The sequence below is a fragment of the Rhinoderma darwinii genome, chromosome 5, assembly GCF_050947455.1.
Source record: "Rhinoderma darwinii isolate aRhiDar2 chromosome 5, aRhiDar2.hap1, whole genome shotgun sequence".
NCBI lineage: Eukaryota > Metazoa > Chordata > Amphibia > Anura > Rhinodermatidae > Rhinoderma > Rhinoderma darwinii.
In genome coordinates this window covers 276,705,005-276,724,093 of record NC_134691.1, presented here as the reverse complement: position 1 = coordinate 276,724,093, position 19,089 = coordinate 276,705,005, and the positions used below count along the sequence as shown (strand labels likewise).

Sequence of the window (19,089 nt, the reverse complement as noted above, 5' to 3'; positions counted from 1 at the left end):
TTATGATCCTAGTGTCCATTCGATCAAAAAAAAATGTCAGCACTTTGGACGATATTTGAAAATGGCGCTGTGGAATACTTCTAGATCACCTGCGTGGTGAAATTGTAATAAGCGACAAAGATCTTTTTTGTAATCTTTTATTTTCAACAATTTCTTTTAGGATGCAGAATAACCATTTCCCACACTTCTCTACTTCAATGTCTAGATGATCATGTTAACACTGATGGTGAAATACTGGATTAGCCTCGGAGAGGTAGAAGCACATCTTGACACGTACGTGCGCGTGTGTGTGTGTGTGTGTGTGTGTGTGTGTGTGTGTGTGTGTGCACACACACACACAGTATATTGCAAACATACACACTCTGAATGGCGACCCTATTAGAGATACCCATCTGATGGATTCGGCGTACTGCGGCGTTACGCAGCTTCTATGTACAGGTTATATATAGAAGCTGCAGCGCTAACACAAAATAACCTTTTTAATAAGACTATATTAGAAAAATGTTTTAGGTTTCCAAAACACATACATTACATAAAAACAATGGCTTCAAAAAGGTTTTCATAGCCTTTAACTACAAGCCATAACTTTATTTTTCCATGAATATAGCCACACAAGGGCTTGTTTTTTGTGGGACGAGATGTATTTCTGGGGTACGTATCATGTATAACTTTTATAAAAAATAAAAAATTAAAATAACGTTTTTGTGTCGCAGAACTCGGTTTTACTTTTCCATTGGGTGAACTGTATAGGGGCTTGTTTTTTGTTCTTTGAACGACAACCAGTGTCATTATTGGTTACTTTTTTGGGGTACATAAAACCTTTTATTCTATTTTTGGCAGGTGGGATTAACAAAACAAAACAAAACAAAACACATTCACCGTGGGGGATCTCTTCATAATTCTATAGTATGGGTCGCTATGAATGCCACAATATTAATTTTGGATGGGTATGGTCAAACTCATGAGAGGTCACTATTGACTGTGGTAAGGGGTTAAACAGACAGGATTAAGGCCATTTCTGACCCCAGCTGGTGCAGCCAGGTATGAGCTGTATGTTGCAGAGACATCCATTGTTGATGGTACAGGCTTGGCTCCCGAGTCCCTGCCAGGCAAGCGCCCTACCTGGCTGAGCGATGTATTTAGATATATATTTACAAATAAATGTATACTCTCAACTGGGAAAAAAAAAAAGGTATATCCTGAGAAAGATCAGGGTAAACCTTAGCCATTTATTTTAGTGGGAAGTATAGGAGAGCTGTAAAACAGATTATTATATACAACTTAATACACAGACTAGAAATACTGAATATTTGAAAAGTGAAAAGCGGGCATTCACCTACTCCTACACTTTTTCTCAAGTGGCCAATGTGGTTTTATACTATATGATCGGAGCAGGAGCGAGGATGTTCAGCTTGGGCCTCCAAAGATGGCTCTTCAACGTAGGATCCGTATCCAGCATCTGTAAACGTTCACTACAGATTCCTAACGACAAGTATATTGCACACAAGTACAAAGGATCTTCACAAAAGGAGAAATTAGGAAACATAAGAAAAAAGTTGCCAAACGTTGCAAGTAATGTAAATTAGGTCTATTGTAAATATACATGTACAGCTATTAAAGAATGTAGATAAAATGTATTAACCTTGCAGGTACACTTTAGAGGTGGACATAGCCTTACATTTTTATTTTATGTCACTTTACCGATAATGCCCCTTATTTAGAGTGTACAACAAATCCAATATGCAATTACGTGAAACCATTGTGAACAGAAAAAGTTACATTTTTCGGTCTACTCTCCAGAATATCTTTCTTAGGCTAGATTCACACAAGCGTTTCCGTTTTGCGTCTGCAAAGAACGGACACGTTCATGCGTGGCAGTTCCGTGTGTCATCAGTGTTTGTTCCGTGTGGCATCAGTTGTTGATGTCAGTGTTGGTGAACATTTCTTTATTTTATTTTTTCCCTCTGCATTTCAAGGAACTGGTGCATGAATCACGAACCCATTGACTTCAATGAGTGCGTGATCCACAAAAAACGATCAAGAAATAGGACTTGCAGTGAGTTTCATGCAACGGAAAACACGCTGCATGAAAAACACTGAATGTCCGAACGGCCACATTTAATTGCATAAGTCCATGTGACGGCCATTGTTTTAACGGCTGTCACACAGGTGTATTCAACATGTGTGAGGGACAAGAATATACATGGTTAGCATTTAAAGGGGGTTTTCCCATAAAGGAGATTTAACACAGATCGACAGGATAGATCATAAATGTCAGATAGGTGCGGGTCCTGACCATGTAAATCGGGAAGTGGCCCAGAGGCAGCGTGAGCACAAAAATCTAGAACAGGGTTTAGGCGGCCCCATTCTAGAGATGGGTGCGGGTCCCAGAGGTGGCTCCGCATCGATCTAACATTTATAACATATCCTGTGGATATGTCATAAATGTCCTTCATGGGAAAACCCCTTTAATAGAATAAACTTATTTCTAATAGAAGTAAACAAAATGCACAAGTAACATAATAAAAATTTATTTTCTTCATTGAAAAACAAAAATACTCCTATCATAACCCACATAGAATTTCTTTCTAGCACAGGTAATGATGATTTCATGTGCAAACAGATCGATATGTCCTACATATTAAATCTCACTGATCGGAGAGAGCTTTGTAAAATAACAAAATTATTGGGTTTTACTCAGTGGAAGCAGCTAGGAAAAATCTTTGCTTTCATTGCAGGCATTAATACCCAACAAAAAACAACCATAAAGTGTAAGGTCACTTTAAATATCTGGTAAACCTGCAAATAAAAACACATTTGTAATATACTTCTGTTTGTTTTTATAAGAAAGTTCAAAAGAGAAGAGTAAAAAAAAAAAAAAAAAAAAAACCTCTGCTATCGGTAAGTCAGAACTTCGATTTTTTTTTTTTACAGGTTCATGTATATTGTGATCGTAAGTCACTGTCCAGGGTGCTGAACCAGTTTAACTCTTTCAGCACCCTGGACAGTGACTGTCTCCTGACGTCGCGTACCGGAAAAAATTTTGCCGGGTTCGGTCAAAACGAGTTCGGCCGAACCCGGTGAAGTTCGGTTCACTCATCTCTAAATTCTGACACTCCGTTTGGATGTTTGTAAACAGAAAAGCACGTAGTGCTTTTCTGTTTACATTCAGAGTTTGACAGCTCTTGCGCGAATCACGCAGTTCGCACGGAAGTGCTTCCGTGCGACCTTCGTGGTTTTCACGCACCCATTGACTTCAATGGGTGCGTGATGCGCGAAAAACGCAGAAATTTAGAGCATGTCGTGAGTTTTTTTCAGCGCACTCACGCTGAGCAAAACTCACGGACTGTCTGCATGCCCCCATAGACTTGTATAGGTCCGTGCGACCCGCGTGAAAAGCACGCGCATCGCACGGACGTATATCACGTTCGTGTAAAGGAGGCCTTAGAGAGGAGGTCTAGACTACACAGCCAGACTGTTATAGGGGGCGGTCCAGACTACACAGATCATGGTTATAGGAGGAGGCCTAAACTAGACAGGGAGACTATTATACAGAATGATCCAGACTACCAGGCTGCTGTTTAAGACGGCACAGAGACTGTGGCCATACATCTGTGCAGCAACCAACTAAATTTTTTTATTTTTTTTATTTCAACTCTAAAGAGGCTTTGTCACTAGTTTAGTAATGCCCAATCTCCTAGCTAATCTAATAAGCGCCGTCACACTGATAATGCTGGTGAAAATTGCGTCCTAAAACGTTGATCATTTTAAAAGTTAGGAGCTTTTGTCTAAATATGCAAATTAGGTTATACTGGACAAGTGGGTGTCAACACCATTCTCCTGAGGTGGAGCTCCTCACAGCCTATGACACCGTCATATCAGCATGAAGCTGCTTCACACACAGTGTAAGAGACTGATGCTGGATTGAAGAGGGATCACTTCAAAATAGCCATATCTCGGGCTGTGGACCACCTAGAACAGTGGTGAAAGAGGAGATTCTAATCTTTCCTATGACACCAGGATCATGACACAACCGGAGATATTGCCAGTTGAATACACAGTCGGGAATGGAAGCTGTATAGTATATGATCAGGCTGTGTTGCTGGGCAGGGAAGGGGAAGAAGCTGTATCCGGATTGGTCAGCGTCATACAGAAAACATTACACTGCCCAGAGTGAAAAGAAAGTCACCTCCTATTTGGCTATTAGAGCCACATTAGCATATTTAGAAAAATGCTCATAACTTTGCAAATAACTACAGTGTAATTTTTTCCCAAAAACGTTTATTATCAGCAGCAAAGCGCCTATTAGATTAGGAGATGGGAAATTAATAAAGTAGTGACAGATCCCCTTTAAGGCTCTGTTCACATCTGTGTTGGAGGCTCCGTTAGAGGCCTTCGTCGCAGATCCGGCAGAGATTACCAGAAGCAATAGCGCTGCATGCTGCGCTATGGTTTCTAGTGAAACCATGTATATCTGGACAGAAAGCCAAAGAAACCCATTAAAGTCAATAAGTTCCGTCAGCCGCCAGTGGTATCCGTGGTGCGACGGAAACTCATTTCCAGTTTTCCCTTGTTCTGCTCCTCGGAGCAGAACAATGGAAACCCATGATGCAGATGTGAACAGGGCCTTAGGGACAACACAAGGACAAATCTCAAAATCTAAATAAAAATGTTAGAAAATTAGTTTTAAAGGTTTAGCTCTAACCTTCTGACCTTGAAAACCTACACGTCAGTAAACAATGCCAGGTTCTTCCCAGATATTTTCCAACTAATCTGAAAATATAACCGATACAGAATAAATCAGATCAGCCTACGATTTCTAGTTCTGTCACAGCAAGCAATAGGAGACAGGAAAGTGACACAGACGTCACATACTTACCATGACTTTTATAGAATAGCTTTTTTCCTGGTCACAATGCCGTGATCAGTAGAGTACAGCCTGTGTGTGTCTTATGGTGTAGAATACAGCAACTTCTTATATCCTTTGGCACAACGACTAGATCAATGTCATGAATCAAGTAGTCTACACACCTATTGAATACAATGGAGTTCCTTCTGGTCAAGTATTGTGGCAACAATGATTTTGTTGAATTGTTATTTTTTTAGGACAATTGATTAACAAAAATGAATGGGTCAAAAAATTATTTTACTGTCTCTACAGATCCCCCATTTTTTAGGGACAAATTCACAAGTGACTGCAATGATATAGACAATGACTGATAAAGCTACTGTTAGATGTTTCCACACAAATGCCAAAATCTCCCCATCGCTCAGCTTCCTGGACCCCTGTGAGTGCGATATGGGACAGAAAAAAATTATCAAAACCACGTGCCTGTATTTATCTGATTTTGTACGTCCCGGGCATCACTGTTTACAACTTTTCAGGAACACAGCTCCTCAATACTATACTTTTTTTTTTTTTTTTTTTACAAAATAGACATGTTCATACTATATACCTGGTACATAAAATTTAGTTTTGGTGTACGTCACAATATAAATGACTTTCTGGAGTTCCTTTGAGAACCTTTACATGGATACTGATTATGTCTTAATAGTTTATGAGAATTCCATCAGAATTCATTAAACAAAAAGAAAAATCATAAGGTGCAGAAAAGAAACCATGTAAATGTCCATAAAACTGGCTATAAATTCACCAATTGCATAAATTACCTAGATATACAAGATAGATTTCAGAGGAGTGAATTTCATACGAATATGCCAGGACCATCGTCTTAGCTCTCAAAGGTATAGTTTGGATTATAACACTGGCCGGGGTTTCTAGATGCAGAGTTATTCTTTATCTCCCAGAACAGGGTTTCATTGGGTTTTGGGGGGCTTGGCATTACCCAAGAATTTTCTTCAGAACACGACTTTTGGTATGAGTCAGTCTCCTCACAGTCTCTTCCACCTCCTGGAATAGGCCTCTCACTTGTCCATTGTGTACCCTCCGGCCTTTCAGACTGTGTACTCAATGTGCTTTCATGTGGCTGCGGTGCAGAGGCGGCACCATGAAGTTTCTGTTCTTTGGGTGACACCACCTTTTGGTAAGTGACTCCCCCCGCTGTTATCCGCAGTTTAGTGAAGCTCTTTTCCAAGTCCTCTTCACACTGCACCGGGCCACGGGAAGCTGCAAGAGTTATATACTTTATTACAGGGAGAGCAAAAAGCAACATTTCATTTTAAAACAAAGTGTTAATAAATTCAATGTATTTTCACTTACAGAACCAAACATTCAACATTATTGAGAACAAGAAAGTGAGGCTCTGTCCGCGCAACCTGATCCAAAACGGTGACCGACTGATCCCATGAACTTAAAATAGTGTCCGTTGAGGTTCTGTTCTTTTGATGCCAAGACTATTTTTGCACACAAAAATAAAAGAAACCTGACATAGGATCTCAAAGGCTATGTAAACTTTTCTTTTTTTTTTTTTATAAAAGGTCAGTGTGACTGGTGCAAATTTATAATTCGTTTTTATTAAAAATTATTTTAACTTTTTGAGATACAGCTGCTCTGTATTCTCTATACGGTGCATCTGTTTCGTTCGATAACACCTGAATCAGTCAGTCCCGCGGACCAGACGGGAACAGGATTTCGCGAACGATACAGCTGCTCCGTATGCTCTATACAGAGCTGCTGTATCTCAAAAATTAAATTTTTTTTAAAAATAAAAACGAATTATAAAGTTGCACCAATCACACGGATTGAAAGTGATTTATTTATTTACTAATAAAAAAGGTCAAAGGTTTACATAGCCTTTAACAATAGTGTGAACAGAGCCTTCCGTCTAAAGCGCCCGGCAAACCCAAATGCACAAAGCTTGTGTGGCAGCACACATAGTCTTCATGTGTCTGTACAGCAGCACACACCGTATTCTCAGAGGAGAATACTGTAATACGGCATACAATGGAACTTGCCCTAATTTTTGAATCTCACCATTTTAAACCGAGAAAAACGCTGTATGAAATCAGAGGAATACAACTGTATAGCCAAATAGATTTCCATAGGATTATGGATGTGTGTAAGACTGTTCATACTTTTGTTAGTTCCCATTACGAAGTGTGTGATCTGTCTGGTATTGCAGCTAATCCTCACGGTCTTGAATGGGTCTGAGATGCAATACTAGACACAGCCTATGGACAATAACGGCACCATATCTGGTATAAAAAAAAAAAGGGGCAAGTCTTTAAGCCACAAACATGTGGCAGATTTGTTCCAAATTTTACAGCAACAAAAGTACAATACAAATGAATAGGGATTTAGAGATCACCATTCATACAATACAGAAAAACCTCTAGTGCATGCCGTGGAAATTATAATCCGCAACATGCCCAATCTGTTGCAGAGAAAATAATTTCACCCACTGAATCTGCATGTTTTTCTAGGTCACACTGCGTAAAGAATCAGCAGCATGTGAACATCCCCTTATAGCTCATAAGTGAACAAACAATGGGGCAGATTTACGAATGTTGTCTTAAGTCCTTTTACACGAGATAACGCTCGTTCCTGATCATTGCCAGGTCTAAACAGGGCAAAAATTAGTCGAACAAGCAAATACTAGTTCATCGGCTGATCGTATCTTCGGTTTGCGGCCAAAAAATTCAGCAGCACAAGTACCTGTGTAAACAGGAAGATGTACTGAGAATATGATGCAAATATATGGGGACAAACGATTGCAGTAACGGTCGTTCATCCTCATACTAATCAATCATTGCTTTGTTGCAAGCTGTATTTTCGATCGTGGTTAGTTTTAAAGGTGGTAAAAACAAGCGATACCTGCCCGTGTAAAACTACCTTAAAGAGGCTCTGTCACCACATTATATGTGCCCTGTCTCCTACATAAGGAGATCGGCGCTGTAATGTAGGTGACAGTAATGCTTTTTATTTAGAAAAACTATCTATTTTCACCACGTTAGGAGCGATTTTAGCTTTATGCTAATTACTTTCTTAATGCCCAACTGGGCGTGTTTTTACTTTAGACCAAGTGGGCGTAGTTCAGAGGAGTGTATGACGCTGACCAATCAGCGTCATGCACTTCTCCCCATTCATTTACTCCGCGCATAGTGACACTGCGTTATTCACTATGTGCGGTCTTATACGGACATATTAACGTTACTGAAGTGTTTAGACAGGGAGTAGACATTCCTTCCAGCCAGGACGGGATGTCTATTCACAATCCCGGCACTTCGTTAACGTTTCTGTGGTACTTACAGCAGAGCAAGCGTAATCTCACGAGATCACGCTGTAAATGACGGATTACAACGAGATTACGCTTTGCTCTGCTGTAAATCCCACAGAAACGTTAGCGAAGTGTCGGGATTGTGAATAGACATCCCGTCCTGGCTGGAAGGAATGTCTATTCACTGTCTAAACACTTCAGTAACGTTAATGTGTCAATATAAGACAGCGCATAGGGATCCTGCTAGATCAGTATGTGCTGACTAAATGAATGGAGAGAAGTGTATGACGCGGATTGGTCACTGATTGGTCAGCGTCATACACTCCTCTGTACAATGCCCACTTGGTCTAAAGTAAAAACACGCCCAGTTGTCCATTAAGAAAGTAAATTAGCATAAAGCTAAAATCACTAATAACATGGTAAAAATAGATGCTTTTTATTTAGAAAAACAACTGCTGTCCTCTACATTATAGCGCCGATCTCCTTATGTAGGAGATAGGGCACTTATAATGTGGTGACAGAGCCTCTTTAAAGGAGTTATCTGGGTTATTAAAAATGATTGCCTATCCTTAGATCGGTGGAGGTCCGACTGTCAACACCCCCGCCGATCAGCTGTTTAAAGGGGCCGCGGCGCTCGTATGAGCACTGCAGCCTCTTCATTATTTACATGGTTCTTCTCTCCGTTCGTACTTGCTTGTGGCGTTACATTTGTAGCGGCTGTGCAAGGTATTGCTCTACTGTCCCTTTCAAGTGTGCCACTCTCCCATTCAAGTGCCAACAGTCGGACCCCCACCGATCTAATATTGATGTCTTATCCTAGGGATAAGCCATCAATTTTAATAACCCGGGTAACCGCTTTAAGATTTAGACAGTGTAAACGCACACAAGGCATTCAGAAGTTACACATTTTATCAGAGCGGCACAGGCCATATGATCAAGTTGGAACATTTTGCTAGACATGTTAAGACACTTTTGTCTTCCTTATATCCCCTCATGGTTGGCTTAGTCTGACAGTGTTTTTGTATAATTTGGCAGGAGGTTTTCTGGCATAGAAAGGTCACAAACGGCACCAAAGTCGCAACTTGGGGGAAATATTGCAACTTGTGCAGTTTCCGCCACTCATGGACAGCCAGAGAGGCACCTCATTTATTAAGACGGGTGTAAGAAATGGCAGTCTTATCAAACCCCCTCTCTTTTTTCCATATCATTTATATATTTATTTAAAGAGCCTCAGTCACCAGTTTATCAATTTGAAAAATGCTCATAACTTTGCAAATTGTGAACGTTTTTTAAAACAAATCACACTGTAGTGATCAGCAGCAAAGCAACTATTAGACTAGTTAGGGGATAGGGAATTAATAAACGGATGACAGAGTTCCCTTAAATCACCATATTTCAAGAGGTATAACAATTTTTCTGTTTATGCAATCACATGGGCTTCTTTTTTGTGGGTCGAGAATCTCTTAATTAAGTCTTGCTGGGAGGAATTGAAAATTCCACCACTGTTTTTTTTTTCTTCTTTGCTTTACATTTATGCAGTTCACAGTGCGATTATTATGGTTCTCTTTGTTCTATAGATCGGTACGACTGCGGCGATACCAAATATGTATACAGTTTTTAGTTTTTATTATAAACAACGGAGGGAATACATTTTTTTGCCAGTCTTCTGGCGTAGAAAAGGTCACAAATGGCACAAAATATGAAATTTGCAGAAAAAATTATGACTAGGATTATGTGATTAAGGCACATAGCCTTTTCCGACGCTTACGCTACGGTTCTAAAATGCGAGCGCAGATTAGGGGAGAGGCCACCGCAGCCTAACACATTCACTATAATTTACGCCAAAAGATTGCATAAGTTATAGCGGAAATGTACGCCAGCTGGTGTAGTTTTTACTATGAGGCAACTACAGCCAGGAATGCGCTTAATTTATTAAGAGACGTGCGCCACTTAATAAATTAGGCACATGCCCTTTATATTAGGACTGGCGTTTCGCCAGTCTTAAAGGCTATGTACACCTTTGAAAACTTTTTTTTTATATATATAAAAATGTGCATCAGAATCTTTCTAATTACTTTATTAAAATGATTTTTACTTTTTTTGATACAGCCACTTTGTATCCCGTATACAGAGTAGCTGTATCTAGCGCCGAAACCTGTATCCGTCAGGTCAGCGGCACTGACTGGTTCAGTGTCCGCGGGTCCTGCGTGTGTCTGACTTTTTGGGGCACAAGACTTATTAACTTCTTTTTGAGGGGGGGTGGAAATCCATACATTTTTTACGTTGCTCCACACGTGGATTAAAAAGCATCTTTATTACACACACACACACACACACACACACACACACACACACACACACACACACACACACACACACACACACACACACACACACACACACACACACACACACACACACACACACACACACACACACACACACTCTAATTCATTGAGAAGGACTAGTGTATCATCAAAAAGTTTACACAGAGTGATCTATTTCCGGCATTTTTTTTCTGGCCAGCAAAATTGCCTGACCTAAACCCTATAGAGAATCTATGGGGTATTGTCAAGAAGAAGATGAGACACCAGACCCAACAATGCAGACGAAGGTCACTATCAAAGCAACCTGGGCTTCCATAACACCTCAGCAGTGCCACAGGCTGATCGCCTCCATGCCACGCTGCATTGATGCAGTAATTCATAAAAAGGAGCCACGACCATGTATGGAGTGCATATACTGTACGTGTTTCTCAGTAGGCCAACATTTCGGTATTCAAAATAATTTTTGAAATTGGACTTATTTCATATTCTAATTTTCACTTCATTTTGGGTTTACATTAACGGTTAGTCATAATCATCAACATTAAAAGAAAAAAAATGCTGGAAATAGATCACTCTGTGTAATGAATCTATATAATATATGAAATTCACTTTTTGAATTGAATTACTAAAATAAATTAACTTTTTGATGATATTCTAATTCATTGAGAAGGACTAGTGTGTGTGCATAGATATATATATATATTACATTTTTAAATAAACTTTTATTTCTCTTTCTTTAAATACTTTTTGATCCCACTGGGAGACTACACGAAGCAATTTACTGATTGCTTCTATGATGCTTTGGTATACTTAGTATACCAAAGCATTACTGCGTGTAAAACTGAAAGACAGTCTATTAGGCATACAGCCATGGCAGACTTGGTGGGCCTTTGTTAGGTGTACAGCTTCCATGACAACCTATCGCAGGCCACCAATGGGTGACTGTGGAAGCCCCCTCCTACTTTCAAACCACTTAAATTCTGCGATCACTAACTTCGATCCCAGCCGGTGCAGCAGGAGACTAGCTTTCAGTGAACACCGGACTACCGCGGTGAGCGATCATGATGTAACTGTACATCATGGTAGCTTAATGTAAGCCAATCCATGACGTATAGTTACATCACGGTGGCTTAACGGGTTAATAAATTAGTTGCAACTTACTTCGGCGGCCTTCAGACAGAGACTGGCGTATGAAACGTCAGTCTTAGTAAAATCGAGGCCGGTGTGTACACAGAGGATATGTACAAATGCAAGAATAAGATGGAGCACTCATTCATTTGAGCTCTGAGGGTTCACAACCCCTGTAAAACAAATTAAAAAGCTAAAAATAAATAAATAATAGTTTTTCACCTATAAGTTTTACCTGGCTAGACAGAAGACAATAGGGAAACTTGGATGGGAAGTATTTGCATTGTTTTTGTGCGTGGCAGATATGGTAAAAGGTCAAATACAAATAAACTTAACACCTCTGCCTGTACACTTAGACTGGCTGAGAGAAAGAAAAAAAAAAAAAAGCCACAAGAGGGAACAAAATACAGCACAGCAGAAAAACACATCAGCAACACCTTTATGTGTGAAGTTGACCAGTATGCAGCATGAGACAGAAGCTAAACCAGAAAATCGGGTAGGTTGCAGCTCTGCACACTCAGACACGTCAGCCTCAAACAGCGAGATTCTGATGAGATATGATAGCCAGTTGCTCTTTAAATGGCATTGCAGGGATAGGAGGTTTGGAGGAGTCCTATTTACAGCAAGTAATGTGACTTGCCTTTCTTGGTCGCAGCCACGGTTCCTTTCAGCTTTCTTAGCACCTCGGCTTGTACCTCAGTCACTAGATGTAAATTAGACATTTCCTTCTTCAGCTCCCAGTACGCCTGCCGCATGCTGCTCTCGCTGGTAGAACACAAAATAGAAAGGTTTCATTTGCTGCCCAGTAGCATCTTTCATCTACCACTTCATCTGCCTGGGGACAACTGTTTCTGCTACTTCATATTTTATAGAGCACAGCATATAGTGACAATGAGAATTATATTTTATAAATGACTATAAATACACATATAGTAGACATATGTAAGAAAGATAGACACACATATATATATACATAAAAATAAAATTAAAAAAAAGTAATTTCGATATGACTGATATTCACACCGTAAAATAGTCTCATGTTGTATCATTAGTTTGAAACAAACCTTTCCTCAGTTGCAGAGTTTATAAAATGTAACAATTGTAGAGAGACTGAGTTAATAAAGGCAGTCTATTATGAGGCTACAGTATCAATCAAAAAGGTATGAAAAATAAAGTACCCCTAGATGTAAAAAAAAGTTAGTCGCCATTCTAGTAAATCTCCTGGACGGTGATAGTTACCTATGCAGTCTCCAAAAAATATATGTCAGAGCAACAACTGCTCCCTGGAGTATTTCAATACCGTATGTGGCTTGTGATGTCATACATCAATTTTCAATGAGGTCTCTCCTACAAGTGGGGATCCAAAACGAAACTTTCTTCACAAAGCTACCAAGCAAGAAACTCCAACCAGTGCATATGGTGGATGGTCAAACGTTACCACAGAAAGTATATAGCACACAGACACCTAAGGACAAACGACAGATCTGAAAACCCACAGATCATACCCAAATAGTGAGGTGCCGGAAATGAATGCAGGTGTAATATGTGCACCAATAAAACAGCGTATGCAAAAAGACTGTATTCTCTGGTTACATACACCTCTGTGTTTATTTACAGGGAAAGTGTCTACAGAGTAGAAAAGCATATAAGAGGTTCTATGTCCATGGAGAAAGGCGTGCGGTAGCCATAGTCCCGATATCTGCACAAGTGTGTATGTACATGGTTCAATAACTTTATTATTCTCAGAGAACAATGGTGTGCAACCGGCAGCCGCCCAGCTCTTGTGAAACTACAGTCAAGGCTGTGGAGTCGGTGAGCCAAACATAAGTTTTCCACTGTCCGACCCCTTCATAAATGGCTCGTATAAAGTACTGTGGAAACGTTTTAGGCAGTTGTGGAAAAATGCTTTCAATAATAGAAGTCTTAATAGTTGTTTTTTTTTATCAATTAACAAAATGCAAAGCGAATGAACAGAAGAGAAATCTAAAATCAAAATTTGGTGTGACCACCCTCTGCCTTCAAAGCAGCATCAATTCATCTAGGTACACCTGCACAGTTTTTGAACAAACTCGGCAGGGAGGTTCTTCCAAACATCTTGGAGAACTAACCATAGCTCTTCTGTGGCTGTAGGCTTCCTCAAATCCCGGTCTCATGTAATCCTAGTTGAAATCAGGGTTTTGCGGGGGCAATAACAACACTTCCAGGGCCCCCTGTTCTTCTTTACGCTGAAGATAGTGCTTAATGGCATTGGTTGTATTTGACGGAATAAATTTGCAGCCAATCAGACGCCTCCCTGATGGTCTTGCATGATGAATATTCATCTGCCTGTATTTCCTGTAATTGAGGACACCATTAATCCTGACCAAATCCCCAACTCCATTTTCTGAAATGCAGCCCCAAACGTGTAAGGAACTTCCACCATGCTTCACGGTTGCCAACAGACACTCATTGTATCACCTTCCAGCCCTTTAGCGAACAAACTGCCTTCTCTTACAGTCAAATATTTAAAATGTTTACTCATCAGTCCAGAGCACCGGCTGCCATTTTTCTGCACCCCAGTGCCTATGTTTTCGTGCAGTGGAGTCATTTGGCCTTGTTTCCCAAGACTATTTCTGGCCAGACTTCTCCGAACAGTATATGAGTGTACCTGGGTCCCACTGGTTTCTGCCAGTTCTGAGCGGATCGTAATGCTGGACATCTTCTGATTTCGAAGGCTAGTAAGCATGATGTGTCTGATCTGCTGCCCTAAGTTTCTTTGGCTAACCACTGTGTCTACGGTCCTCAACATTACCGGTTTCTTTGTGCTTCTTTAAAGGAGCTTGAACAGCACATCTTGAAACCCCAGAGTGTCTTGTTGCTGTGCTCAGTCTTGCCATGGTGAACCTGTAACATGAAACATGGTCTTCCACAACCTCACCTTTGTAGCAGAGTTTTGCTGTTCCTCACCCAGTTTTAAGCCTCCCACACAGCTGTTTCTGTTACAGTTAATGACTGTTTCAACCTTCAAATGATGATCATTATCACCTGTTTGGTATAATTGGTTAATCATACACCTGACTATAATCCTACAAAATCCATGGACTTTGTGCAAGTGTACCTAGAAGAATTGATGGAGTAAGGGTGGTCACACCAAAGACTGAATTGATTTTAGATTTCTCTTCTGTTCATTCGCTTTGCATTATTACTTTGCAACATTTTTCCACAACTGCCTTAACCTTTAGCACAGTACTGTATAATAAAGCATAACAAATTTACTGTCGTAAAATGGTATCAGGCTTATCACCATCATGTAAATAATCAGGTAGCTAGAATAAAACATAAAATGTATTAAATTCCGGTGAGTATATATGCAACACACTATGCATTTAACCCCTTCCCGACATTTGTCGTATGGAAAGGTCATGGAAAGCTAGTGCTTCCCGCATTTTGCTGTATCAATATGACAAATGGTGGACACCGGCTCAGAAGCTGAGTCGGTGCCACCATCCCCGGGTGTCAGCTGCATGTTATAGCTGCCACCCTGGGGCAATGGAGAGGACCGAAGTTTACTCCGATCCCTACCATTAACCCCTTAAATGCAGCGGTCAAAAGTGATAGCTGCATTTAAGGTGTTTGCAGCTCATCGGCACCCCAGCAATGAAATTGCTGGGGTGCCGGTGGCTGCAAAGGCAACCGGAGGCCTAACACTGGCCTCCCGGTATGCCTAGTATGGAAGACTTTCAGGCCCGACTGGAGGTGGGGCCCAAAAGGCTTCCGTAGCCACCGGCAAGATGGTGCAGGCTCAGGAGCTGAGTAGGCGTCATCAGCGGTGGAGGTCAGATGTACGTTACAGCTGACATCCACCTGTAACGACAGGAACCGGAGCTAGCTCCGATTCTTGCCATTAACCCCTTAGATGCAGCGATGGAAAGCGATCGCTGCATCTTTGCGGTTGGTAGCAGTTCGGCAGCCCTGCCACACTATAGTAGGACTGCCGACTGCTGCTATGGCAACAGGAGGCTTAACAATGGCTTCCTATCTGCCATTATGGAAGCCGATTAGGCCCCGCCCAGAAGCGAAGCCTAATCGGCTTGCTCTCAGTGAATGACTGACGGATCTAATACATTGCACTACATAGGCAGTGAAATGTATTAGAAAAATATATCTGACAGTTGGACCTTCAAGTCCCCTAGTGGGACTAAAGAAAAGATTAAAAAAACAAAAAAAGTGTAAAAAATATAATAGAAGTTTTAAGTAATAAAACAATTGACCTTTTTCCCTTATCAGGCCCTTTATTATTGAAAAAATTAAAAATAAACCATACATATTTGGTATCGCCGCGTCCGTAACGGCCTGAACTATAAAAATATTTGAAAAAACCAGAGGAGATCCAGCGATTGAAATATCAATAGGAAAGACTAAGTTTCCACTTTATTGAGGTACAAGCTAGGTGCTTGAAAAAAACACCAGGAGGAAAAGACAAGGTGGTGATATGCGGCAATAGATAGCCTACGCGTTTCAGGCACTGGCTGTGCCCTTAATCATGGCTAAGTCGAGTGGCTTAGCCATGATTAAGGGCACAGCCAGTGCCTGAAACGCGTAGGCTATCTATTGCCGCATATCACCACCTTGTCTTTTCCTCCTGGTGTTTTTTTCAAGCACCTAGCTTGTACCTCAATAAAGTGGAAACTTAGTCTTTCCTATTGATATTTCAATCGCTGGATCTCCTCTGGTTTTTTCTACAATTGTTGCCGTGTGCCGTCGCGGCTGATCCGGGCGACTACAAACACAGGAGTGTTAGATTGGTAAGCTGGAGGTTTCCTCCCATTTCCTTTTTCCTCTGTTATTTTCACTTATAAAAATATTACGCTGTGAACGGCGTAAAAAAAACATGGCAGAATTTTTTGTTCACTTTGCCCTTAAAAAAAAAAAAAAACACATCCAAAGAAAAAGTGATCAAAATGTCGTATGTATTCAAAAATGGTACCTATAAAAACTATAGCTCGTCTGCAAAAAACAATCCTTAATACAGCTCAGTCTACGAAAAAACTAAAGTTATGGTTCTTACAACATGGCGACAGAAAAATACGTTCTTTTTACAAAAGTAATTTTATTGTGCAAAAAGTTGTAAAACATGAAAAAGTGCTATAAATTCGCAGTAATCGTACTGACCTGCAGAATAGAGCTAACAGGTCATTTATAACCTATGGTGAACGGCGTAAAAATACGTAAGAATCCATACCTTTGCTCCTAAAAATTAGGATAAAAAGTGATCAAAAAGTCGCATGTACCCCAAAATGGTACCAATAACAGCGCGTCCTGCAAAAAAACAGCCTGCACGCCACTACGTCTTTGTAAAAATAAATTAGTTAAGGCTCCAATAAGTCAGGAAAGAAAAATATGCAGTTGTGCAGGCCCGAGGGGAACATTTCTTCTGTTTCAAAAGGCAATTTATCAAGGACCTAAAATTAGGGAACCGGAAGGGTAGGACCCAAACAGATCTGCTGGAAGCGAGGGTGCCTGTATTATACCAGGACAAGACTTTCCAGCAAAATTCCCCAAACTGCAAAGGTACAGAGTGTGGACCAAAAGGGGGATAAGTAAGGTCACCATTTATCAGTGCAACACCGGCCTGTGCAGAAAGGATTGCAACATCTATGGATTATTTTATCCCATTATTATACCGCATGACTATGCCCCTGATGTACTCTGCCCAGTTTACATATGCCCCACATTAAGAACTAAAATACCAGTAAAATTCCAAACAAAACTACGATCAAGAAAATCCACGCTCCAAAAGCCAAATGGCGCTCCCTCCCTCCAAAACTCTACAGCGTGCCCAAACAGCAGTATATTTCCACATATATGGCACCATACCCGGAGAACCCTTTTAACAATTTTTGGGGTGTGTGTCTCCAGTGGCACGACATATTTGCCACTGAAATAGAATATCTAGGGAAAAATGTAAGTTTTTACTTTGCATTATCCGCAGCGCAATCATTTATGGAAAAGACCTGTGGGGTGAAAATGCTCACTACACCCCTTAATAAATGCCTTGAGTGTAATTTCCAAAACGGGGTCACTTCTCAGGGGTTTATTTTATTATTTCACATCAGAGCCCTGCAATTGTGAACCAATACTTTGTAACTTGCCAAATTAGGCCTCAATTTCGCATGGTACTCTTTTGCTCCTGAGCCTGATCGAATGTCCAGGCAAAAAATTAGGGCCACATGTAGGGTGATTCTAAAACCGGGAAACACCGCATAATAATGAGAGCGGTCTAGTTACGGTGGCACAAGCTTGGCACCACATATTGGCATATATATGTAAAAAATCCAATTTTCACTCTGCAACATCGAGTGCACACTAACTTCTGCAAAACACCTTGGGTTAACATTCTCACTACACCCCTAGGTGAATACCTTGAGGAGTGTAGTTTCCAAAATGTGGTCACTTCTGGGGGGTATCCACGGCTTTGGTCCCACAGGGGCTTTGCAAACGCGAAATAGTGCCCAGAAACCAATCCAGCAAAATCTGCACTCCAAAAGCCAAATGGCTTTCCTTTCTGAGCCTTACGGTGTGCCCAAAGAGCAAATTATGACCACAAATCAAATTAGCTATTGCCGTACTCGGGAGGAATTGCTTTACAAATACTGGGGTTCTTTTTTTCCCTTTATTTGTTGGGAAAATGAAAATTTTTTAGCTAAATCTACATCTTATTGAACAAAAAGGGATTTTTTGTAACAATTTTTTTTTACTGCCCAATTTTATTAAAATCTATGAAACACCTGTGGGGTCAAAATGGGGTGTAGTTTCCTAAATGGAGTCACTTTTTGGGCGTTTTCATGGTTTTGGTCCCTCAGGGGCTTTGCAAATGCGACATGGCCTCCAAACCATTTCTGCTAAACTTGAGCTCCAAAAGCCAAACGGCGCTCTTTCCCTTCTACGCCCTGCTGTGTGTCAAAACAGCCATTTATGACCACATGAGGGGTATTGTTTTACTTTACAAATGTTGTGGTGCTTCTTCTCCTTTAGTCCTTGTGGAAATGAGAAAAAATTAGCTAAACCTACATTTTCTTTGGAAAAAGAAAAAAATTTAGATTTTCATTTTCTCGGCCTACTTCCAATAATTTCTGCAAAATACCTGTGGGGTCAAAACGCTCACTATAACCCTAGATAATTTCCTCAATGGGTGTAGTTTCCAAAATGGGGTCACTTGGGGGTTTCCACTGTTTCGGCATCACAAGACCTCTTCAAACCGGACATGGTGCCCAAAATATATTCTCATAAAAAGGAGGTCCAAAATTCCATTACCACACGTGGGATATTTTTAAAAACTGCAGCATCTGGGCAATAAATATTGAGTTGGGTTTTTATTGTAAAACCTTCTGAGTTACAAATAAAATAGATAAAAATGAATTTCTGCAAAAATATTAAATTTGTCAATTTGACCTCTACATTGCTTTAATTCCTGTAAA

The 19,089-nt window shown here is 40.5% G+C and overlaps 1 protein-coding gene across 3 annotated transcripts in view; it reads right to left on the bottom strand.

Annotated features, from left to right (window-relative positions):
- Positions 1-8: 8 nt before the first annotated feature.
- The window catches only part of AZI2 (5-azacytidine induced 2), a 44,942-nt gene continuing 25,861 nt past the window's right edge, over positions 9-19,089 (bottom strand). The window contains exons 7-9 of one of the 3 annotated variants that reach the window (XR_012847735.1): positions 12,273-12,397; positions 4,706-6,127; positions 9-1,518 (exon numbers count right to left, since the gene is read on the bottom strand). Coding sequence is in view for 1 of the 3 variants with exons in the window: in XM_075827178.1 (XP_075683293.1) it covers positions 5,733-6,127; positions 12,273-12,397 (520 nt within the window). In the remaining 2 variants the exon portion in view is untranslated. Of the gene's footprint in view, positions 1,519-2,542; positions 6,128-12,272; positions 12,398-19,089 lie in introns of those variants that run through there. The other 2 variants (XR_012847736.1, XM_075827178.1) reach the window with 2 other exon arrangements.